This window comes from Diadema antillarum, unplaced genomic scaffold (assembly GCF_040938485.1).
Source record: "Diadema antillarum isolate AM-2024a unplaced genomic scaffold, OU_Dant_1.0 scf00000099, whole genome shotgun sequence".
NCBI classification, from domain to species: domain Eukaryota; kingdom Metazoa; phylum Echinodermata; class Echinoidea; order Diadematoida; family Diadematidae; genus Diadema; species Diadema antillarum.
In genome coordinates, this window is record NW_027270988.1 from 1827824 (window position 1) to 1854145 (window position 26322).

At 37.9% G+C, this 26322-nt stretch overlaps 1 protein-coding gene across 2 annotated transcripts; it reads right to left on the reverse strand.

The window, feature by feature from the left end:
• Positions 1–201: 201 nt before the first annotated feature.
• Positions 202–22487, reverse strand: LOC139718697 (cytochrome P450 3A29-like). Of its 2 annotated transcripts, none has more exons than XM_071630157.1 (12): positions 22381–22487; positions 15874–15967; positions 14873–15022; positions 13432–13548; positions 12550–12638; positions 11398–11546; positions 9274–9404; positions 6507–6680; positions 5565–5785; positions 4364–4501; positions 2765–2927; positions 202–1252 (listed from the first exon to the last, which is right to left on the reverse strand). In XM_071630157.1, exons 1-12 carry the CDS (start codon positions 22461–22463, stop codon positions 1178–1180), a joined length of 1584 nt encoding a protein of 527 aa, XP_071486258.1. In that variant the 5' UTR covers positions 22464–22487; the 3' UTR covers positions 202–1177. The 2 variants fall into 2 exon arrangements, with proteins under 2 accessions (XP_071486258.1, XP_071486257.1); XM_071630156.1 differs by having other exon boundaries at positions 14873–15025.
• Between the last annotated feature and the right edge of the window lie 3835 nt (positions 22488–26322).

A 26322-nucleotide genomic window follows, 5' to 3' on the forward strand; every position in this document is an offset into this window, starting at 1 on the left:
TATATATATATATATATATATATATATATAATACATATCTATATATATATACATATAATACACACACACATATATATATATATATATATAATACATATCTATATATATATATATATATTTACATATAATACACACACACACACACACACACACACACATATATATATATACATATATTTAATTTATATCGTATATATGTTAGTCAGTGGTGAAGGATTTTATCATAATTTAGGGACAGTAATATAACGAAGAAAGAAAATAAGGAACAATAATTACAAGAGTTGATAAATCATATTTTTGAAACTTCCTCCGTTGACTCGCCATCTCTTTCCTGTCTGCCTGTCTTTCTGTCTGTCTCTCTACACTTTCTTCCTAACACTGTATCATATCCTTGAATCTCACTGGAAGTTGTAATTCTTTTTGTGCGAGCACACCATAAACCCACGTTTTGATTTACCAATCTTCGACAATTAAAGCTAACGGAACAATTTAAATCTCAAACGAACTAAGCGTCTAGTCTACGAGGAGATTAGTAGTCTGTAGCCCCTCACTAGCCCCGAGCCCTGGGTTTGAAACGGACAGCAAGGGTTAAGGAAATCTAGGTTCCATTAGATATGAAAACATAAGTAGGTGTTCATATTCATACTATGTACGACAGTGTAATTTTTACATCATAATTAGAAACCTTCACATCCGAACATTATTTCATCCCCTCCAACACTTCCAATCACTCCGGTCTTATCATCGATTGATAAACAAATACTATCACTCAAACACAAGTAAACCTAAGGCGATAGGAATATTGTCAGCTCCATCTAAAGTCTACATGGACTTTGGAAATTTATGATTTATTTACACCATAATTATACATCTCCAACATCCAAACATTGTGTCACAAGCTCCTTCTCTTCCAATTACTCCGGTGTATCACCGACTTTTTAAACAAATTATTACACAAACAAAAGTATAAAACCTAAGGCAACAGGAATGCGGTTAGTTCCATCTAAAATCTACAGGGAGTTGGGAATCTCGCATGGGTCGGTTAATTTAACTGATTAGTATCATCAAGTACATGAGAGGCTTTTGCAGCGCAGAAGAATACATGTTTTTTTACGCTTTATGAATTGATATGTTATGAAATCATTACTTAACAGGAAGGCCTGGGGTAGAATCATTCTCAGCGAGCGACCAGTTTCAGGGTTACTCCATTGGGAGGAGAAAGGAGACCACTGGTACCCAACTTTGGAGGAATCTGCAGAAAACAAGCAAACAAAATTAAGGAACAGACAGTGATATTCTGTTAGAACGAGTTCAAATTGGCGAACGCCAAGACGAATCTGGCCACCTTGAATTCAGTGGAGAAGCGGGGAAAATTTATGTCGTGCATGAACTTCAGTAAAAACAAAATATTTTGTGTTGTTGACATCATTTTCAGAGCGCATGTTATAACTATCTCTCCCTCCGCTACTGGTTCCTTAAAGTACAAAAATGTTTAAAGATGGTAATCTAGATTTACAGCATAGTATGTCACCCCCCCCCAAAAAAAAAAAATGTTTTAATGCTACTTCAGAGTCTTCAAACATAACATCTTAGCTCTATTTGCAGAAAACCCCATTTAATTTGGCTAAACAGACACAGAGAAACGTGGATTGTTGTAAAGCATGTTATGAGTGTGATTCTTTCAAGTTTTGCACTTCGATGCTCTTGTGTCAATTGCGTGTGGGAATGCAATTGCATTGACAGAACGTGGAGGGAAGAGATTTCTGACATCCTCTACAAAACTCCTCATTACTCTTTGACCACTGAGGCAAATCGAATGGGGTTTTCTGTAAGATGTAGGCAATGAGTTATAGTTTCATACCCTGAATTTGTAACTAGATTAATTCATTTTTTTAAAAAGATATCATTGCGGGGGGTCCCGTTGTATTTTCTTTTTTTTTTTTGGGGGGGGGGAATACGGTATTACAATAACTGCCTGGAATGAGAGATATGAAAAACATAGAAGATATTTTTGTTTAAAAATAAAGGACACATTCTCATACATACATTTATTGTGGGATTTGGTCAACATTTCAAACAGCTTCTAAGGGAAATGAAGTGGGTAAGGCGCTCACTCAGATATGAGCGAACATATAACATATCTATCATTATTTTTTTAATGAGGTTGGGCGCTGTGAGGAAAGACACGTTTATGACTTGATTTCGTTTAACGGCTGGATGGACCCACTTTGTTAATATCCAAAATCTGCCGAAATCTAGGTCCAGCGCTAATGTAAGTGGTATAATTATATACGATAGTTCTTTTGAGATCATTACTTACAGACACACCAGTTAAAGAGACAAACACACACTTACGAGGATTCAATGCTAGTATATATGGATAATGCCAGTTAAGAAAGAAAAAAATAGTGGATATTTAATGTGTCGTTTATAAGAATATGTTTTTTAGTAAATCTTAAAGGATAATAAATGCTCAAAAAAAGAAACTATCGTTGAAACTATATGGTTTTAAAGGGCTTTGCCCGGCGTTTGAACCAGCCATTTTCAGAATTGATAGAGACGAAACAAAAACCATCCTCAAATCTGCAGTCTCGTGCAACTCTTTTTTTTTTTTTTTGGGGGGGGGGGGGAGGGCATTTTCCAGATGTGCGTTAACGTGTACGTTTATTTCACTCTAACCCTTTACTATCGGAATCTGATGGTATGATAAAACTCGAGTTTTCAGGAGGGGGTAGGGTATCAACAACAGGCAGCGGGACCGTACCTCAGTCAGCGGGCTGGTCTCGAAACGAGCTTTCTGCAGGACGCGAACAAGCGCCATCTTAGCTTCCATCAGGGCGAACCTCATCCCAACACAGATTCGTGGTCCGGCGCCGAAAGGCATCCAGGTGAAAGGGTCTCGCTTCTCGCGATTCTCCTTGGAGAACCTGGAGACGATAGAAGAAGGAGGCAACTGATAAGAATACAATTTGATTGAAGAAAAGAGGAAAACAGAAAAGAAAAGACATCGAAAAAGGCAAAGAAAAAAAAAAAGAAAAAAAAATCAGAAGCAAAAGTTGGCCTACTTCAGCAACACATGAAGAAAATGAGGACAAGAAGACAAGTAAGAAGAGAAAGAGAAGGCATAAATAAAAAAAAAAATATATAATGTGAGAAAGAGAAAGTAAACAGTAAAAGTAAAGCGGAGGTGAAGAAGAATAAAATGAGCCAGGAAAGGGATAGAGAAGGTTAAAAAGGATAATTAATCAGAAGAGGAGGAAGAAGAACAACATTAGTATAAATGATAATAATAATAACAATAATAATAATAATAATAATAATAATAATAATAATAATAATAATAATAATAATAATAGATATCATTTATAAAGCGCTTATTACGTTTCTATAAAGCCTTAAGTTTCTCGTAATGAAGAAAAATTAGAAAGGAGAAATTCAGTCCTGAAGTAGATAGTAAGATGAAACACACTACAAAATGCATAATACACACATTGTAACATGATAAATCAATAGAAAATAACATAATAAATCATTAACAGCTAGAGGAATTTTATCTGTGATTGAGCATAGGCTGGTGTTGTCTCCTCTCTATTATTACAATATCATTACAATGCTTTGTTGGAAAGGGTTGTACCCGATCCAAAAATAGCAGAAGGAAATGAAAAGAAACATGATTTCGAGAAAACAAGTTTGACAGTTCAATGACTTTATGCAGAGTTGGTGTAGCAAGCTTTTACGTTACACCCCAAATTCCCCTCCCCCATATCGTCATGGAATACGTTACGTCAAAAGCCTTTGCCTTTCTGGTTTAGACATTAACTGTGCACACTCAACGAGACGAGAGACAAAGTTCATGAAGGTCATGTTTCCCTTAAAAAAAGAAATGTTTATCTCGAATATCTTTTGAAATATTCGGCCCTATCTAGTCATGTGGTTTCAATTCATCAAAACAAAACTCATGTCTTAAAGGCATGATTTACCATTTCCTGATGGATCAAAAACCCAGCATTAGTGCTTCAAAATAGGATAGAAACAACAAATGTAAAAAAAAATTAACCAGTACAATCAATGTTCAGTATCCAATTCAGGTATCTAAACCTTGCACAGAAATGATCTAGAAATTGATATTTTATCTGTAGCTGTCAAGTGAATGTTTTTTTTTTTTTTTCGCCTGATGGCTGATTATGCAAGAATGAGTACCGCTTATAAATATGACGTGATGTATAGGCCTCATTACCTCTTAAAACTGGGTCAAATAAATTGTGGTATCCGCTAGTTCCGTCTGACTGGTGATATGCAGTCCCTGATTTAGGTGATGCATGATTTCATGGGGGCAAATCAAGGTGAGGAAGAACACTCTTACCTATCAGGATCAAACTTGCTCGGCTCGGGCCAGTAGCCCGATGAGTGATGCATGATGTACGGGCTGATGACAACCCCCACGCCCCGCTCTATGGTGACTCCCTTGTACGTCACAGTTTCGCCACACATGCGATCCACCCTGCCGTTGCCCATAAAATAACGATCATGTGATATTTGCCTGGACAATATTCATGTAGTCTATACTCAATGCTGACACACTGGGGAAGGATTGAGGAGGGGCGTGGCTTTGTATATGATAGTAAGCAATTAATGGGATCTGTATCACACAACTAGAACATGTGCGATTATCGTTATCGGTTATTGTCATGCCAACATGCATGTTTAATCAAGTGTTAAAACAAATTGTCATTCAACACCATAATCATAATAACTGCTACTGTGTAATTAATAGAGAAATCATTAATGAAAAATAGAATATGACGAAATTATTACGGCAAGTTCTGTTTACTTGTCATCTGCCTAGAATTGCAAAAGAGAGCTTTGACACACACACACACACACACACACACACACACACACACACACACACACACAGACATCCCTAAACAAAACAAAACAAAACAAAAATCAGAAATGACAGCGCACATGAAGTTTGCCATATCCCTTATCGAAGGTGTTAATGTAACGGAGTCATAAAGTTTCGTATTTTCCGTAAGAAATAAACAATCATAGGCCCTTTACTCTTGATGTCTCCACGATGTCTCGGCGCCGTCTCCTGTAGGCTAGCCTGGTCTCTAGTGTGTCATGTTCGATTTTTTTTTAAAGACTTTCTCCTGTCTCCAGCTGGTCTCGGAAGCGTCTTTATGACGTCTCAACGACGTCTCTTAAGACAAGGCCAAGTCGCAGGGACTATGCTTTTCCACGAGGTCCCTGGGATGTCTCGGCGACATTGAGGAGACCCAGTGGCGGCCTACGGGAGATTTCGTGGAGACGTCTCAGCGACTTAGCAGAAGTTTTATAGACGTCATGAATACATTGTAACCTTGTTGGGAGACTTCTCGTGTGTTGCCCTAGAGTCTTATTTTGTGAGCAATTCCTTTTTTTTTTGGGGGGGGGGGGTTCTAAAGACTCTCAACTATCGTGGACGTCCAGTAAGATGGGCCCTTTATCATAAGAATGATAAACCGAAAAAAAACATATGAAACTTATAAGAATAATCAAAGATAGAAGAGAATTATTACGAGGTAACGGGTGGGTAGTAGCGGAGAATCTCACACATGACCTGATCGAGGTACGGCATCGTTGAGACCTTCGTGTAGTCGACATCGTCGCGGTTGGGAGCGAGCTTGTCGATCTCGGCGATGAGTTTGTCCTGGGCTTGAGGATTTCGGGCGAGGAGGTACGATCCCAGCGTTAGAGCCGTAGTAGTTGTCTCATAGCCGGCCGAAAGGAAAGTCACCGCCTATATAGAAAGGGAAAGTATTTCTAATGGGGCATGGATTATTGGTAGTAATGCGCGCTTCAAAGATGTGAGTCTCCAAATGTTTTGGTCACTCCCGTATGAACGAAAAACGTCCGTTTGCTTAGAAATGATGATAACAGTCGTAGGTGTTTCGACGCCTGAAAAAAAAAAGGAGAAAAACACTGCTGCGGCATTCCTGGTGACAATACGCCAAGCATTGCAACCACAGGCATTATTGCGTTTGATGATGATTAGTACTTAATTTTCCAGTGGCTTTAGGCTCTTCATGGCATGTACCACGGCTGGGGCCCCACAGAGGGCGGTATTTACACCTGTGATAAGGGGAATAATCATTACATTATAGTAGTTATGATTATAAATCTCCATTAGTCCAGATGTTGTAACTTTATCATGAGGCGGACATAATCTACATTACATGCTACAATTTTACTGATCTCGTTCATGATAATATTTCCTTGTGTAGGTTGGTTCAATGATAAGCTTACCTCGAAAAGGAGTCAAATCAGTGGTCGAGTAGAAAACGCAATCAAAATTAAAAAAAAAAAATCTTGGGAATCACAGGTCTGAAGTGAAGCATGATTATTGGTGTATTGGACAATGAAATAGAAGATACATTGCATTCTAATCATGTTCATGTATTTTTGTCTATTTTTTTCACTCACTGTACAAGAGCATGATCAAAATTCAGACTTGAGCCTACCTGTCCAATAACTTCACTTCGAGTAAGTCGCCCTCTAGTGGCCGGCGTGATGGAATTCTTGCCTTCGTCGGATCCGACGAAGAGTTGGTTATGCTGGTCGTCTTCGTCGTTTTCGATGACGTGTATGTTTTTGCCGTCCTGGGCGTCGATCAGGAGTTGGAGGAAGTCCACATCCTGCTATGTCAACAGAAAGATCGACCATCATATCATTGTAATCATAAATTTTCTTCTTATTACCATCCTTCCATTCAAGGTTTCCACATGTTTATTACAAATTGAGATGTCATGGTCTACATAAGTCCAGGCTTAATACAAACTAAAGGTTTCGCGTCATTGTTTTTTTTTGTGTGTATTTGAGGTCCTATCTTACAATACAGGGGGCAATGGGTATGCTAAATATAATCTTTGGAGCACATTTCAGCTGCTGCAGAGAAGGTAGTTCTTTCGAAAGAGTCCTCAAGATATTGTAAAACCATACATTTTGTCTTACTCAGAAAAAAATAGAGCAAAAAAGAAAAGGAAAAGAAAAATGTAAATAAAAGAAAGAGACATGCGTGCAGTAACCCATGAAGTCATGGAAACGATCATTTTGATATCTCTGCTTCTTATCTTAACGATATTGTTGCCATTTGTCGCTTCTATTTCATGAGGTCGAATATAAACAAAAGCTATCTCACTTAATATATTTTGGGTTTCATGTGCTTAACTATTCATTTCCTCTGCAAAATTATCAAGAGTTGCCATGGCTGCAACATTTTACAATGATACAAAACAATGAATCTGCCTCAATTTGGCCTGTTTTTTTTTTATTTGTTCATGTAGATACATAAAATTCAATCACTTCCATCAATCTTTTTTAAACGCCACATGCACAGTGAAATTCAGACAAACCTATATTTTAGTAAGATCGGATTATTTGCGGCGTAAGTTGATGGGTTACGTGAGGGTCAAGAGAACGCTGAGGTGAAGGTGGACGATGAGTGATAGGAGGGGATTAGACTGCCAGACAGAGAGACCGGACAAAAATGAACAGAGGGACAGGTGGAGATACATCACAGACATACAGCCAGACGGGACAGTGAGGAACAGAGGGACATGTAGAGATACATCACAGACATACAGTCAGACAGATAGACAGACAGCTAAACAGATAAACAGAGAGCAGCAGATAAACACATACACAGAGAGACAGACAAACAGATAGAGGGACAGACAAATAAATAGATAGACAGAGGGACAGATAAACAGATAAACAGACAGACAGATAAACAGATAAACAGATATACAAATAAACAGACAGGTAGATAAACATATCAACAGAGAGACAGATAAACATATAAACAGGTAAACAGATTAGACAAATAAACAGACAGACAGATAAACGGATACTAGTAAACAGACAGACAGATAAACAGATAGACAGAGAGACAGAAAAACAGATAAACAGATATACAAATAAACAGACAGACAGATAAACAGATGAACAGACAGACAGAAAACAGATAAACAGATAAACAGACAGACAGGTAAACAGATAGACAGAGGGACAGATAAACAGATAAACCGACAGACAGATAGACAGACAAACAGATAAACAGATAAACAGAGAGACAGATAAACAGACAGACAGACAGACAGGTAAACAGATAGACAGAGGGACAGATAGAGAGATTAACAGAGAGACAGATAAACAGATAAACAGATATACAGATAAACAGACAGACAGATAAACAGATGAACAGACAGACAGAAAAACAGATAAACAGATATACAGATAGACGGACAGACAGATTAACATATAAAAAGAGAGACAGATAGACAGACAGGCAGACAGGTATAGATAGACAGAGGGACAGATAGAGAGATAAACAGAGAGACAGATAAACAGACAGACAGAAAAAAGATAAACAGATGAACAGATATACAGACAGACAGATAAACAGATAAACAGAGAGACAGATAAACAGATAAACAGACAGACAGATAAACAGATAAACAGGCAGACAGATAAACAGATAAACAGAGAGACAGATAGACAGACAGACAGACAGGTAAACAGATAAAAGACAGATAAACAGATAGACAGAGGGACAGATAGAGAGATAAACAGATAAACAGAGAGACAGAAAAAATGACAAACAGATAAACAGATAAACAGATAAACAGCTAGACAGACAGACAGATAAACAGATAAACAGACAGACAGATAAACAGATAAACAGAGAGACATATAAACAGATAGACAGATAAAAGACAGATAAACAAATAGACAGATAGACAGACAGACTGACGACAGATAAACATATTAATAGAGAGACAGCCAGCCAGCCAGACAAGACCGGACAGAGAGGAATAGAGGAACAGAGGGACAAACAGAGAGATGGACAGACAGACAGACAAACCGACCGACATGACAGACAGCGAGCCAGTCGAGGAGACAACCGGACAGACAGACGGTGGAACGAGTATGGAATATTAGGTGCAGAAGACAGTCATTGACATGATTCTTCCGCTGACATGCTTGATGCGTCAATATTGAATATATACATTACGATAATCAATATTATAAAATTTAGCCATACAAGTGTAACCATGCGTAGTGATGACACGGGCGCCTCCTCAAAAAAATAAAGAAGCAAAAAATGAACAAACAAACAAACAAATGATCGAAAACGACAACAACAACAATAAGAAACGACTAAACCCAGATAAAAAGAAAGACCACACAACGACGAAAAGGGTACCAGCTAAACCTTATCAAACCTACGTGCGTGCCGTGTCCGCTCTTCCTCAGAGCTATGGTTTTGTCTATGACTTCGGTGAAGAACCTGATCGTTTCTTTCGGGAAGAGGGTGAATCCAAGAAATTTGACAACAGGCGCCATGAATGGCAGGAAAGCTGAACGCGAAGAAAAGCATCGAGAAAAACATAAAACAGTGGGGAAGAGGCAGTCAGTGGAGGCACACTAAACATACTACTAGGCACTATTATATTTTGGATCAAAAATTTGTCTTCCATTGATTGGTTAAAAGAGCTTCACGTGATTATAGGTATTTTGAACTATTTTAGAGTGTTGGTGTGTTTGACACTCCATGAAGTACTATTTGCAAAATGACGTCACTTTTAATATGACGACATTTTGCAAATATCATACTATTTGCAAAATGATGTCACAATCACCCTTCTTTACAATCAAGTGTATCCGTCCGCGTCCGGTCCCGAATTCTAGTGTTCAGGTTTGCAGCGGCCATAAGAGCGCTTGGATACGTGCGACGGGCAACTCTGGCGGTGCCACGGCTACTACGTTTGTCAATTTCCGATCTCTCACACTGTTGCGTATTGCAGGCGCTGCGTTGCCGCCGCTGTGCGTCTAAGCCTAGGGCCTATACAAAATGATTTTCACGTTTTATTCAAACTTTTGATCCAAAATATAAAACAAATATACTTTGCCTATTTTCGAGTTTCTGGTTAAAACTATGAGCCTCGGTGACTCCAAGCTAGTACTATTCACTTCGGGGCTGCTCCCCTCAGTGAATAGTACTAGTTTGGAGTCACCTCTGCCCATAGTTTTAACAAGAAACTCTCAAGGCCAAGTATATTTGTATACTATTACTATAGTAGTAGTATTACTACTACTACTACTACTACTACTTCTACTTCTATAGAACTACTACTACTACTACGATAGAACTACTACAACTACTACTACTATTAAACTGTGCTACTACCTACTCTACTGTACTACTAACTCTACTATACTGTACTACTATCAACTACTACTAACTACTACTACTACTACTATATACTACTACTACTACTGCTACTACTACTACTACTTCTACTACTATAACTACTACTACTACTACTACTACTACTACTAACTCTACTATACTGCACTACTACTACTACCACCACCATCACTACTACTACTACTACTACTATACTGTACTACTACTAACTGTACTATACTGTACTACTAGTACTAACTACTACTAACTACTACTACTATACTACTACTACTACTACTACTACTACTACTACTACTACTACTACTACTACAGTTGTATATTATTATTATTATCATTACTACTCCTTACATTGGTTACCTGTAGAAAAAAAAGGATTATTTTCAAGATTCTGTTCTTAGTACATCATTATTTCATTTTTTCTCCCTCTTCGTAAGTGACTCTGTTCAAAAATACAATCCGACACGAAGTCTACATTCATCATCAGATGCATTGTTACTCCAAACACCCAGAGTAAAACATGTATGGAGCGATCGTGCTTTCTCTGTTATGGGACCAAAATTGTGGAATCAGTTACCTATACTGTCATCTGCAGAGACATTCAAATCAAAACTTAAAACGTTTCTGTTCTTCTCACACGGAGAACTTTAATTGCCGTCATTAGTGTTTGGAGCAACATTGTATTTTTTATTTGGTGTATGCTCGTTTTTGTTTCCCATTTTCTTCTTTGTTGACATGTTCGAACATGACCGTATATGCATGTATATATCTATCTTTTCATTTTTGAAACACCACGATCACTGAAAAGTTGACCTGTGCGCTGTACAAGTATAGCCACTATAATTATTATTATCATCATCATTATTTTATGTTTTAGCTTTCTCAAAATTGATAATGTCATTGGCGCGCATGAGAATGCCCGAGTCGTCTGAATGACTGTGACGTAACAATGCTCACAAGTGCATCAATGGTCACGTGACATACTTTACTAAGTATTAGTTGCGTTCGTCCAGACTGTACCACGTCGTTGACAGACTAGCAAAACATCGAGAACTTAAATTTTGCGAACTTGGACTTGGATGTTTTGCCCGTGTGACCGCGTCTTTCGTGTACATAATCCTTTCAATAACTCCTCAATTACTTACAGACGAGGGCGAAGACAGGCGTGGTGAAAGAAATCTGGAAAAACTTCTTGGCGTGATTGACAAAAGGTTCGTCTGGCTGAGTCTGTGACTTCACCTGCAGACCGAAGGCACAACTCGCCACCGTGTCCATCACGAAACCACCGAACAGACTGCATCGGGTAATCAAGTAAGCATCAAAATTAGAACAACAGCAACAACGACAACCACAACTACAACTACAACAGCAACAACATCAAAACGACGCCAGCAACAGCAGCCGCAGCAACAACATAAAAAGATATACCAGGTGGGTTGGGGAGGATGGCCTGATGGCCCAAGTCATTTAGTTGGCTCTTTCCAGACCCTGACTGCCCAACCTGGTGCACCATCACCTCTTCAGTGTATGTTCTGATTTTGAAAAATGTAAAATTGATATTCGTGATTAAAAGCCGAATAAATAATGACAATAACAATCTGAAAAGTGTTCGATACTAATGATTAACTGTCCGGTATTATTGGGTAAGAGTCTTATTTTGTCAAATTCATCATCCTACGACTAACTTAATATAAACCCGTCGCAGCACAAAATACATTACACATCACGTATTCTTTCGCTGACAACCTAAAATGTATGAAAACGAAATATCAAAGCTCGATTAACTTTGAATACGTTATTTTCCATTATATGCCCAATCACCTTGTTGACTGCAAAAGATTATTCCACATTTCCGACGACGATGTACGCAATGAGTGATTTTAGCTGTAATATCAACTCACTGGTGGACACATTAGTCATCGTATGCACGTACAGGTCTCACATCCATAAATAGGGTTGAATAACCCAAGCCAATCACTTCGTCATACCAAAGATATTAAATCGAATGTGGATTTGTTATCATTATTGTTTCTTTTTCTTCTAATAAGCCTGAGCAGCCAATTACAAACTAATTAGATACAGTTTATGACACGCCACTTGATTTTTTTTTCTTTCATTTGAGAATGTTTGTAAATTTGCAAATGAGTTAGAATACGAAATGAATCAGACAAGCTTTATCTAAATTATTTAGTAATGTGTTTCATGGGTAGGAGGCAGTCTGAAGAAATATGATATGTGTTGAGAGCTACAGTGATGCTACAGAGAAAGCGTCTCGAAGAGAATGATATGACTCTTACTCTCTACACTGTACTGTGCCATCCTTAGCACACGCCTTTTGCACGTTGTCCATCATGGTATCTGCGCAAGAATTCACGATACCTGACATCTGGGAGAAAAAAAAATATTATACATGATCAGAACAAGCTGAGAAGCATGGATTCGTTGAAACTCTTTGAAAGGATCACATGCGAGATGAAACGGACGAAAAAAAAACGAACAACCTTCCTTATACATGTGCAAAAAGATGGGTGACTCTCATAATCAGAAGTGTTAGGAAAGCAGAACTATTCGTTCAAAAGTGAAAATCATTTTTTGGTAAATTTGCATTAACTGTACATTTCTATGTGCCGCCCTCCCTGGATCAATTAAGATTCTGGAATAGTTCTTAAATGTCACAGTTTTTGTTTGTTTGTTTGTTTATGTGCTAGTTCGTATCAATTCAAGGATGCAAAAATGGGAGCATTTGATGACCATGAGTTGAAAATTGATATATTGAGAAAAAAAGTTCAGCTTAAACTGGAAAATTTCAGGGCAAAAACTAATAAGGAACTTTTCGAATAAAAAGCATGTTTTCTTTGAATGAATTTAAAACACCCTTATCATGCTGATTATAAAATAAATGTGGCCAAGACAATGATGTAATTCATATGACATATATTCCTTTATAACGCAAACAAGTTTGACTTTCATCCAACTGGAGAGAACAATTCATTGAACACAACATAAAATAAAATATGCACGAATGGCATTATAAAAAAAGGAACGCTCTAGTGTGTTTTGAATGTATTTGAACGTGTATTGCTTGTGCAGGTGTGTGCGTAATTATCAAACAGGAGATTAAGTAGATATAAAAACCAACACTTCAAGTTATGAAAAGAAAAATACGTCTCTCTACTTACCATCTTCATCTTTCGGCCAGTGAAAGTTGGGGTAAGGATGTCACGCACTCTCTTCCACTGAGCGTCTCGGAGGTTGAACAAGGCGGCGTCAAACTCCCCGGATGACACGGGTAGCTCCTGAGGCACATACACAAAAAGGTGGAAAGTCCACATGTAAATAATACTTGGTATTCATTCAATCTGAGCTGTAGATTAATAGACGATGAATTGATTGACAGATGATGAAAATTATAATAATGATGATGATGATGATGATGATTATCATTATTATCATTATCACATAGTGATCATAACGTCTTGATTATCTTGGATATCTTCTTCAGTAATTCCACTGCTCTACCAGAGGGCCCTGCCATTATTCTACACCAGCGTTGCCAGGTACCAATCTATTCAGCTGGGTCGAGAGGGACGTGTTGGATAAAACATCTTGCTCAAAGACCTAGGCACCGGACGGGAATCGAACTTGGATCCTCCGATTGGAAGTCTGGAGTCGTTTTCACTATGCGACAGCGCCCCCCACATGTTAGGTAGATAGATATATGCGTCAATTCTTCAAAGCCTTACCATCATCAAACAAAATATACCATTGAAGCTACTGAAACCATTGCTCCCATGAAATATGTACACGCTGAGCCAAACAAAAGTTCTACAAACATAACCTTATAACCTAATCCTAAGCTAAACCTAAAACCCTATCACAACCCTTACTCTAATCTTAAATCCTAGGAGTAAATTAAGACCAGAGCAAATCCTCAGGATCAAATGTGTCACTGGATAGATACAAGTAAGCTGTACATGGAGAACTTACAAAATGTCTGAAGAAAAGCCCAAACACTCGAACACATATTTGTTTCCGGTAAATAAGTGATTGAGTGTGCGCTTGTAATTGACTGAGTGCGCATTGCTATTAAAAAGTATGCAATTTTAATGTCATTGATTACATCAATAGCCACAGTGATGCGGGTAACCCTGCGTGAGCGGTCGTTAATACCGATTTTCATCCAATCATGCTTCTTGATTAGGATTCATGTAACATTTTTTTTTTATTAGCTACTTTGTCATTACAACAACCTATGCTGTGCACTGCAACTACTAAACACCAAAACCGCTACCGACACTATACCTATGTTCACTGGTTTAACTGATATACTTTAATTTTATGCCGTATCCGGGCAATTACCACCAGAGGGCAATTACCCCTGGCTAAATACTGGTTAGTGGTAAGGTTAGAGTTACGATTAGGGTAAGGGTTAGGTTAAGGGCTAGGAGATTTGGTTAGGGTTAGGATTAGAGCCAGGGTAAGGGTCCGGAGTGGGGGTAACTGTACTAGACCCTTTTATACTCCTCCTATATACTTCTAAAACTACTGCTTACTAGTATACTACTCTCAATAGCACACTCCACGTCCACTCCAAGTTTATCTAACATGGCCACGACTCACCCTCCTGTTATAGAACTTTCCGAAGTCCTTGATGAGTATTTTTCTGAGGAGCTCGACATCAGTGACCATGATGACGGGTTCTCGCCATAGGTAGAGGCCCATCACTGGACCATACTTCTCCGACATGCCTGTTATCGTCTCGTGAAATTTCTTCTAATGCGAAAAGAACATGTAATGTGCATATAGGTATTAATTAGTCAACTGGTTACAGTTCGTTATTCCGAAGGCTCGTTATTACGAAGGTTCATTAATCCGAAAATGAAACAAAGCTCGTTATTCCAAAGGCTTCTTGAGGACCCTATTTCATTTCGGATCAACGAACCTTAGGAATAACGAATCCTATTTCATGTTCGGATTAACGAATCTTCGGAACAAAGAACCCTAATTCATTTAAGGATAAACGAGCCTTCGGAATAGCGAACCCTATTTCATTTTCGGATCAACGAACCTTCCGAATAACGCTACAAATGTTCGGATTAACGAATCCTTTTTCATTTTCGGATGAACGAACCCCTCGGTATAGAGAATTTGTATGTTTCCGATTAACGAACCTTCAGAATAACGAACAGCACCCATTGAAATAGAACTACAGTATACTGCAAGCACATAACCGCCACAACAACATCACCAACTATTTTACTATTGAAAGTAAGATCTCATTTGAATTGAATTGAATTGAATTGAATTGAATTGAATTGAATTGAATTGAACTGAATTGAATTTTTATGTAAATGAAAGCAAGAGATTTTTATGCAGAGGGGAGAAGGTTGAGGTGTGGGTTTTCTTCAATTTGTTTCCCCCTACAAATTAAGTTTGAAAGATCGCAACTGATCGGACGAAAGCAATGACATTCAATTCATGTCATGTTACTGAACAATATACAACTGATTATAAGACTTCTTCTCCTGAACTGTGATAATTATGCTACGAACAATATCACTATGTCAACGTATCTAAGTATGCCTACTTGCGGGTCTGTGTCAAGGTCTATGTAAACTTACGTTTCCAAGAGCGATGATGTTACCGAAGATAGGGAGAGGGGTGGGACAAGGAATTCCCTTTCGCCAAAAGTAGGTGTGGCACCAAAAATCGTACCTACACGACAGAAAACAAAGTGTTGTATATGCAAAGCATGGTAATCAGTAAGCCCAGTTCGTCGACACTGACAAACAAGGTATACATGAGATAATCATTGAATAGTTCTAAAAATCTGCTCTAGGTATATTCTTTATTTTGTTGGATCTTTTTGGCTGACAGGCTGATATTTTCTAATGTTCGCATGGGTGAACCCTTCGTTTGTTCAGCCATATACGTCACGTCACTCAACCAGGTGATTGTTGAGTGCTGAGGTCTTGCAGGGTACACCGTGAACGAAGTCTTCTCACCTTGATTACTGAACTCATTGTTACCATGTATCGCAATCGCCTCTCTTTTATGAGCATAATGCCCCAAACATACTTTTTGGGGGGGGTTAAAAGAACGCTTCGTACAGCACTCGAAACAACTAACACCTAATACAGATTTAAAAGAAGACGCATAGTCGATCAATCGGGGGTGGCATGGGGGGGGGGGGGGGGGGCAGTTGGGGCATGGTAGCTCCATGTGACATGTCCGAGCTGGCCTCTTATCTGAAATCTATCGTGCGTGATGCTAAAGTAGATCATGAAAGAATCATGCTTGCTGTACGGCTTCAAGGTTCAAGTTTGAGTTCACGTGATGTTCGTATCACTTAAAGGGAAACAATCACATTGCTGTTTTCACGTAATTGTAAAGAAATGAAAAAGGCGAACATTTTAGGAAAAGGAATGTATTTTTTTGAGGTCTCAAAACGCGCTAACGCGAAACAATGATATCTTTCAAAATCAACCATTAAAGTTGTTCGAACAAGAAAAAGGTATATAACAACAACTCTCCCTTGGTTTGCTCATAAAATCGTTTCTCATTCACAAACACTGATTACTCTGGGCTTACAGGCTAAAGCCAAACATAAAATGCTTTTATGTAGGGACCATCTAGCTTTCTTTGTACAACCCTATTCGATTCCGACCAATGATTATAACTACTGTGAACCATGCCTTTATATTCTGTGGTTTGTTTATTATGGACAAGGTGCAAGAATTTGTGATATTATTCTTGCAGTAACATTATATGAGAAGTAAGAAATAAATTGAAACTGAAATAACTTATTATGTGTGTGTGTGTGTGGGTGTGTGAGAGTGTAAAGACTTGTTTCCTAGCGAATTGGAAATTACCATGATATTTAGATATTATCACTTCGTCTGACTGTACGCAAGTTTACGACTACTAGGCCTATTACCCCTTTTTCAAATATGGATCATTGAGGCAGAATAAATTTTAGCCTTCATTCCGCTTACTGTTGAATTTATCCAAAATAGCGTAGAGCTTTCTTTTAAGACAGCGCCTTTTTTTTGTCTCGATACACACGTCACAAGATTCTGGTATCAGCAAGCATGTTTATCGTTGATAGACCATCGTTCCATCCATGTAATGCAAACTATATTAAAGAGACATTTCTTCAGACGATGTGTATAAACTTACATCATGTATACTGCATAGATCGATGGTGTCATCTAAAGATTTGAAAGGTTCATTGTGTGTGCCATTGTGTTTGCCAACTCATAATGTAAACACTTAAAAAGGATGATGTCATAGCAGGCTCGCATATTATTGCAATAACATGAAATATGAGTGTGAAATAGTTTTTTTTTTGTAGTTAAGTAAGTCGATAGTTGGTTAAAACTGTTTATTTGAATCTTTGTGCGTGAGGCCCCAATTTAAGCTTGGCTTACTCACTGGGGATCCTCCTGTATGGTACCTTGACCTTTCTTCTTTTAGTATGTCTCCGTTCTCCATCACAATGATTTGCTTACCTTTCATGTGCAAAATCAGCCATGAATTATTCTGTATATATCTGAAAGTGATCATAGTAGAATATTTGTACCATACAGAAACAATAAAATGAAATGAAATGAAATAATGTAACAATATAATTCCATTACAATAAAACTTGCTGCTTAACAACCTTGCCTGTGCAGAATAGATACATGATTTCTTCTTTTGTTCTGCTTCCTGAAACAGCGAATCACGCATTGGTTTCTTATGTGAAATTGCTATTTCGTCATCTTTGTTCCTTGTGTTTTGTTATTCAATGCAGCTCAATTCAAACTTTATTTTCACTTTTTTTTTTCAGCAGAGTTATGGAGTTATACAAACTAGTACAAGGTTTTGCCCTAACATTTCATTAAGATTGATTCGTCATCAATGTTTACCTCCCTAATCTATATCATTCAATGATATCGTGGAGATATAAAAAGATTACGAAAGGTCTATTCACCTTCGTGTGTGTATAACTTATCTGGAAAGGTCGCTTGGTACAGACTGCTCGTCAGGTGATCATATCAACCACCATATTACACCTAGACTCTTGCTAGACGTGAGAGTGGGTGGGCGGAGCTCTGGGGGAGTTCTGGGGGAGGGTTGGGGTGTAGTTAGGGGAGGGGTTAGGAATTGGCCCAGCCTGACGCGTCTCAACAATCATAATATACTCAAACTCGTTGCATGACTGATATGTGTGGCCCATGTTTTGGTTTCAATTTAACTGTTATGCAAAAGAGACAAACATATGATCGGTAAAATCATATAACTCACAAGACTGCCCCCAAAAGAGGGACAAATTTAGGTTGTTAGCCTTGAGTCCTACTTTTGTTTCAAGGTCATCATTACTGATCACAGCAAACATTCTGATATGAGGGGCCTATAATATCTGCAAATATTTGAGGCACGCAACTTTGATATACAGGGATTCTTTCTACTCACTTTGCAAACAAACAGACAATACGTGCCCTGAGCTAGTGCGATGGTAAAACATAATCGAAGTTATAATTCTATTGTAGAAACCAATGTTAGACTTGCAAACTTGTACAATACTCCTTTCCTTGTTCAATGTATTCCTCTAAACCTGAACTCAGAATGGCTGTTTAGATAAAAAAAGAGCTAAAAACAATTATAAACAACAGGATACTACTTGTCAAATTATCTAATCAGGAAACTTATTGCTCTTGTCTTAAAACAACAGTTGACTTCTCTTGTTGTTGTTGTTGTTGTTGAGGGGTTACATTTTGATCTACATTTTTCCTGTCAACTGCTTGTAGAAACAGCAACCATGCGTTTTATGTTATTGTGTCCTGTTATTGGGAAGCCTGCTGCTCAAGCTGTGCTTGAGACCATATAATGTAATTCACAATAAGATCGCTAATTAAATCAGTACGTTTGACAAGCTGTATATGCACATAACATTGGTATCAAATTTAAAGGGCCCCTAAAATCCAAATGCATGTTGATTTGTGTTGATTTATGATACCCTCAACATCACTTTTGTGGTGAAACGAATATCTAGAAACGTTCCATATATTTTTAACGATTTTGTTAAGGGAAGTAAAAAAACAATCTAATCTATTATAGTCGCCTATTTCATTCGAAAAGGTCACGGGCTCTGGTGTTAAGTAATGATTTCTCTTCGCTTGCACACACATTTCTATTGCTATTGTTGACGTGTATTTAAGGAAAAAACCCATCATAGCAACCTCTTTATAGGTGTTAACATGGTTTATGAATGACGACTTAGGGAGAGGAATAATGACCGTTTATTACTGAAAGCTAGATATCTGTTCAAGTGTAGGATAAGTTTGAGGCGATAATCCCATTACCGTATCTAATTTGCATAAGGGTCGGTGACATATTATTTTACATATTAATGGGGATGGCTAGTAACCGACCAGTGGGAATCAGTGGGAATGCTGAGGGATGATTGTTCCAATCCTTGTGGGATTCATTTAAGAGTACATTATATACCTACTGTTGTGTGAAAATTATTTGCTTCAGAACGGTCTCATATTCAAGTAATGTGCAGATTAATGCCCCGTCACTGACCAGGGACGCTTACCTGGAAACATTAAACTGCACATTACTTGAATATGAGACCATTCTGAAGCAAATAATGTTCACACAAGAATAGATATACAATGTACTCTTATAAATGAATCCCACAAGGATTGGAACAATCATCCCTCAGCATTTCCACTGATTCCCACTGATCAGTTACTAGCCATCCCCTTTAAAATTTGGAAAGCGATTCCGAACCAGAAAAAAAGTAGATAATATCTTTTTAAATTGCCAACTTTTGTTATTCTGGCCAAACAGATGTCGAATAGTTGATGCAAACAAGTCAGTTGATGACAAATATCTCTCACCTCTACTGCTAGTGTTGTAAGAAAATGACGATAATTAATTTTCTATACAGCTATGGAAATGGAAAAACCCATAATATTAGTTCTTACTTAATAATTTCAAAATAATGGTAAGTCAGATATACTTGGATATCAGAGGAGCTCGCAGATGAAGATAATTATAAACAACAACGGGAATACTATGTGTGTATGTGTTTCGTGCGCTTCTGTCATACAACAACATCGTCCAACATATCCTTAAATATAGGAAGAATATTAAGATGTACACACGAAACTTTAATTCAGATTGAACTTTAAGCAGCTATATTCAAGTGCCAAATACATCACCGAGATTGCTTCAGAATGCACAAATACACAAATGATCCGAACCACTGAACCCAACACTAAAACCTAAAATCTCTATTTACTTATATTAATGTTTGATGCAGTGAGATAAACCCTTTTTGATCGCCATGAGCCCCGCTGTTGCATAGCGAACGGTGAAATACATTTCGTTTCATAGTCGGTCTCCTGGTATATTACAAACAAAACTTGAAGACTTACTTATAGATGTCCCTACATTGTATGTGCACTGGACTTATACTGTCGCTGCCTGGTAATTTGTATATTTTATCTCCTATGGCGACCAGGGATGATATCTCAGAGTGCTTTGTATCCAGTAGAAAAGGCGCTCTAAAATGTCTTTAATTCTATTATTATTTTTATTATTATTACCATTACTGTTGTTGTTGTTATTATTATTATTATTATTATTATTATTATTATCATTGTTATGTAAACACTTTCTCGACCATTTCCTACTGCTTATACGGCACCGTGTTTTTTTTTTTTTCGTTTTTGCCTCTTGCGCCTATATGGGTGCAGTATGGGACTCTTTTGTACAATTGCTTTTGCAAAGAAAGTATCCGATGTATTACTGTGTGAAACAAGGAAAAGTAGAAATTACGCGGTGCGTAAAATATGTCCCCGCCGGAAGTAGCATTTAGTATCAAAATGTACTATATAGGTCAAAAATTCAAGGTCAAAGGTCAAAGAAGTCAAAGGTCAACATTCTGTGTAGAAGTTTTGAAGCCCTCACCTAGTGCCATCACATAAAGCAAACGGAATCGAAATCCGGTTAGAAATGGCAAAGGAGTAGCATTTTGTAGCCAATATACAATATAGGTAAAAAATCAAGGTCAAAGGTCAAAGAAGTCAAAGGTCAAAATTCTGTGTAGAAGTTTTGAAGCCCTCACCTAGTGCCATCACATAAAGCAAACGGAATCGAAATCGGGTTAGAAATGGCGAAGGAGTAGCATTTTGTAGCAAAATGTACAATACAGGTCAAAAAATCAAGGTCAAAGGTCAAAGAAGTCAAAGGTCAAAATTCTGTGTAGAAGTGTTGAAGCCCTCACCTAGTGCCATCACATAAAGCAAACGGAATCGAAATCGGGTTAGAAATGGCGGAGTAGCATTTTGTAGCAAAATGTACAATATATGTCAAAAAATCAAGGTCAAAGGTCAAAGAAGTCAAAGGTCAAAATTCTGTGTAGAAGTTTTGAAGCCCTCACCGAGTGCCATCACATAAAGCAAACGGAATCGAAATCGGGTTAGAAATGGCGAAGGAGTAGCATTTTGTAGCAAAATGTACAATACAGGTAAAAAATCAAGGTCAAAGGTCAAAGAAGTCAAAGGTCAAAATTCTGTGTAGAAGTTTTGAAGCCCTCACCTAGTGCCATCACATAAAGCAAACGGAATCGAAATCGGGTTAGAAATGGCGAAGGAGTAGCATTTTGTAGCAAAATGTACAATATAGGTCAAAGGTCAAGGTCAAAGGTCACGACTGAAATTCTGTGTAGAAGTTTCAAAGCTCCCATGTAGTGCTATCATATAAAGCAAACAGAATCAAAATTGGCTCATAAATGACAGAGAAGTAGCAAATTGAAGATTTTGATCACACACGGACGCACACACGGACGGACACACGGACGGACGGACGGACGGACACACGGACACACACACGTACGGAGCCCGTTTCATAGTCCCCTGCTCGAACTCGTTCGGCGGGGACAATAACCACCCGGGTCGAAAACATAACAAAACAACCAATACGGTCATGACTCAACCGTCTTGTAAACCATTGACGTGTGTAATAGTTTTTCACATTTCAGCACTATGTGATAGCATTGCACCACCTGTATATTAAAGAAAGTACGTATGAACTGACAAATGTTAATAAAAATAGAAATGGCAAGAACTCACGCGAAAAGTAACAGAAGGGCAGTGACGAAGAGATAGAGCGTAGTCGTGGACATGGCCACATTGAAGGCGTCGAGGACAGCCATGACGATCACGGAGGAGTCAAGATGTAGCGGGTATCAAGCAAAACAGAAAACTTGGCAGAAAACTCTGGGGAGAGTCAAGCCCCTTACGTCCCGAAATCAGACCTCAGCACGAATGTGACACCGCTGTGAGATTGACGCCGATTTTAATATTCTGCAGCGATGCGTGCGCTTGAGTCTGGGAAAACTACTTGAAGAAGGGCGAAGGTAGTGTACACAACCACAAATGACACACAGTAAATTTGCATTTCTGTTCACACGTCCAATATAGCCAACATTTCCTGGTTAAACATTTTTCATGGTTGAATACTGTGTTCAGTATACGGGTGAGAGGTCTTTTTGAATGAGTTGATTCTTAACAAACACGTATTCTTTTCTCCCAAGCACTGCAGGAACCATCCTAGAACTTCAACCTCTCTTATTTTGCATATTATGTTAGCTCTTTCTGTAAAAGAAAGCCTATTATTTCTGACTCTGAATTTGGCCAAGTGCCTCTGGATTTGTAGAGAAGGGGAGTGAAGTGATTTTGAAATAAGTGAGCATATGCTGATCAAATTATCAACACTGCCAGCGTGACTGTTGCAAGATGCCAAACATACACAATACTGTAACACAAGAAGTACCTGTGTGAAGTATAACCAGACCTTTCATGGAGAATAAACTTGGCTTTGTTTAATAGTTCTGTTGGGATCGAAGTCAGAGAGTTTATTTCTGAGGACAAATGTTAGAGATCTCTGGAAAGCTCTCATTTTACTTAGAAATGCTCTCGTAGTGATGTAGAAAACAGAAAATTAACATAATATGATATGTGTCGATAGAATATAACAAGACACCAGAACAAAGTAAATAACTCAGGAAGGTTATTCCAAATCTTGAGCCCCTAATAGATATATTTGAAAAAAAAATCTCCATTCCCATGCAGTTATGCATGATCCTTGGGATGTACTCTATTTGTGGGTTGATTTGTACATGAACCGAGATTTTTTGATGGTTTGTTAACATTAAGGGTATCCTGTATTAAATCCTGCGTATTGTACGGTAGATTTCTCAGCCATTCAAAAACCTATGTTCAACAAATAAACTTTGAATTCCTCTTACAGTGGTATGCTCTGTCCTATTTCATAAGTGGTTTCTAGGTATCTCGCAAAAAGTTAAGAGCCCAATACCCATCTCCACCAATACTATACTATCCCTTTAATAATTGCTTATTATTTTTTTTTTGGAGAAAAATAATTTGTGAAACACAAGTCCTCCTCAGATGTTCCTGTTATTATACCATGATTTTATATACATATATACTGTTCTGCATTCTCACCGGTATTTGTACCCAATTCTTTGCAACATATTCAATCCAGGCTGTATTTTAACATTACTCTATTACATCATGGAATCCACTTTGTCTACGATGGCAGTTTAATTTTTTCCTTTTTTTTCTTCCTAATTTGACTTCATGATTTTATGTCAGTTGACTTTGGTTCTTGTTTTATATCAGTTTGCATTTTAAAAAGTTTTTCGTTAATTCCTTATTTGTTTTCTTATGTATTTTCTGAGGGTTCCATATTGTACAAGCTTTGCGTTTTAATGGAACCTTCCATTCCCATTCCTATTTAATTTGTAGTATTGTTAATTCACTTTTTGCACTTGTTCAAGTATGTTCTGGTTGTACATTGTGTATAATTTTTCTGTTTATTTGATGGAAGTAAAAAAACAACAACTTCAAACTCCATATTCCTAGCATGTAAGGTTGGTATTTCATCACAGTATTACAGCAACATCTTTTTTACAACAATCAATTAGTGATAACGTGCAAACTTACCCAAACTGTCATGTAAAGCCAATAAAACAATTCATCTAATCCACACACCCCAACACCAACCTACACACACGCATACACAGACAAACAAGACATTACCGTTGATTATCATCTTATTTTTTACCTGAGGAATATGATTACAGTGGTTCGGTGTAAAATGGCAGAGGTAAAAATGGCAGAGGTAAAAATGGCAGAGGTAAAAATGGCAGGGGTAAAAATGGCAGGGGTAAAAATGGAAGGGGTAAAAATGGCAGGGGTAAAAATGGCAGAGGTAAAAATGGCAGAGGTAAAAATGGCAGAGGTAAAAATGGCAGGGGTAAAAATGGAAGGGGTAAAAATGGCAGGGGTAAAAATGGCAGAGGTAAAAATGGCAGAGGTAAAAATGGCAGGGGTAAAAAGTGGCAGGGGTAAGAATGGCAGAGGTAAAAATGGCAAAGGTAATAATGGCAGAGGTAATAATGTCAGAGGCAGAAATGTCAGAGGTAAATAATTATCATGTCAGTGGTAAAAATGTCAGAGGTAAAGTTGAGTATATGAATATAAGAACGACCCAAGTCCAATTTTTGGCCAAATTCAGTTTGACATGGGAAATTGTAGCTTATGCATGGACTCATCTTGCGTATAAATGATAAATCCTAATTACCCCCGGAAGTGCCTGAAATAAATGAGTTAAATCTTATATGAATGTAAGACTTAAGGACTTGGGTCATTCTTACATTCATATTATAGCGCCCTCTCTCGTCCTTCTCTTATCTCTATAGCAGAATATCATGTATATGAATCAAAGAACGACCCAAGTCCATATGAATCAAAGAACGACCCAAGTCCATCACCAAAATGGCCTCTCCACAATCAATGTTAATGTTAATTGTCATAATACTATATGTTCTAATTTGTATAAACAATGTTGCCTTCCCATCACAGTTAAATAGAATATTATTGGACAAACAAAAAAGATATGAAGTTTTTTTTTTAGTTTACTCGAAATGGTCCTCCATGGACTTGGGTCGTTCTTATATACATATACTCAGTTGTCAGTGGTCGTAGGCCTAATGTCAGTGGTCAAAATGCCAGAGATAAAATGTAATTGATACAAATTCAGTCGTAGAAATGCAAGAGGACGAGGTAAAAGTGACAGAGACTTTTTTCTTCATGTTTCTGACACTGTTCTCGCAATACACGCTTTGCGTGCCTTCTCCTGAAATAAAGCACGGGGGAGACCGGGGAGTAAATAATATGGGACACTCATGTAACTTGAAAAATGCTCAGGCAGTCAACAATCCAATTATATCAGTGAAAAGATGAGCCTCGGTACACCTGAAAATGGACAAATTAACCACTATACAGCTTTACAGCTATCTTGTCAGTAAAATATCAAACTTACTATAGATCTGGTAGGTCCTATAGGTATTTTAATGAGTGTGCAAACTTCTGAAAATAAAATTGCTTGATAACAGACATGCAGGTATGAAAAATTCGCAGGGATCTTTTACTGTTTCTGTTACCACTGTGAGAAATTTAGTAGGGCATGCCAGTGTTACATTTCTCCCCGCGGCACATGTAAATCCTACTTTAGTCATGATGGTTATGTAATTTCTCTCCAGGTTGTCTCATTTCTCCCCGCTTGATGTCCCATTTCCCCCAAAATTAGGGGTTAAACAAATCATTGATTACACGAAAATGTTTTATATATATAGGGGTATCACTAAGTGCTCTACAATAAATTTCTGAACCTATACTACATAATTATGATGATGACCTAGTTTGAAAAAATATTTTAAAAGTTACAAGGAATCTTTCACGACGATGCGAAAATGTCCCATTTCTTCCCGGTCTCCCCTACACTTTCCTGCATTTTTTGTTCTCACGGATAACCTCTGCGTTTTAATGGAAAGGACCAAACCTCCCACCCAGCCGCCAACGTCTCTAAACTATTGCAAATGGAGCATGTACAAAAATTGTCCAGAATGAAGACTGTATTCCTTCACGACCAGTAGGGCCTACGTACATGTACAAGATATTTCCCTCGTTTTCCTACAGGTAGAATGC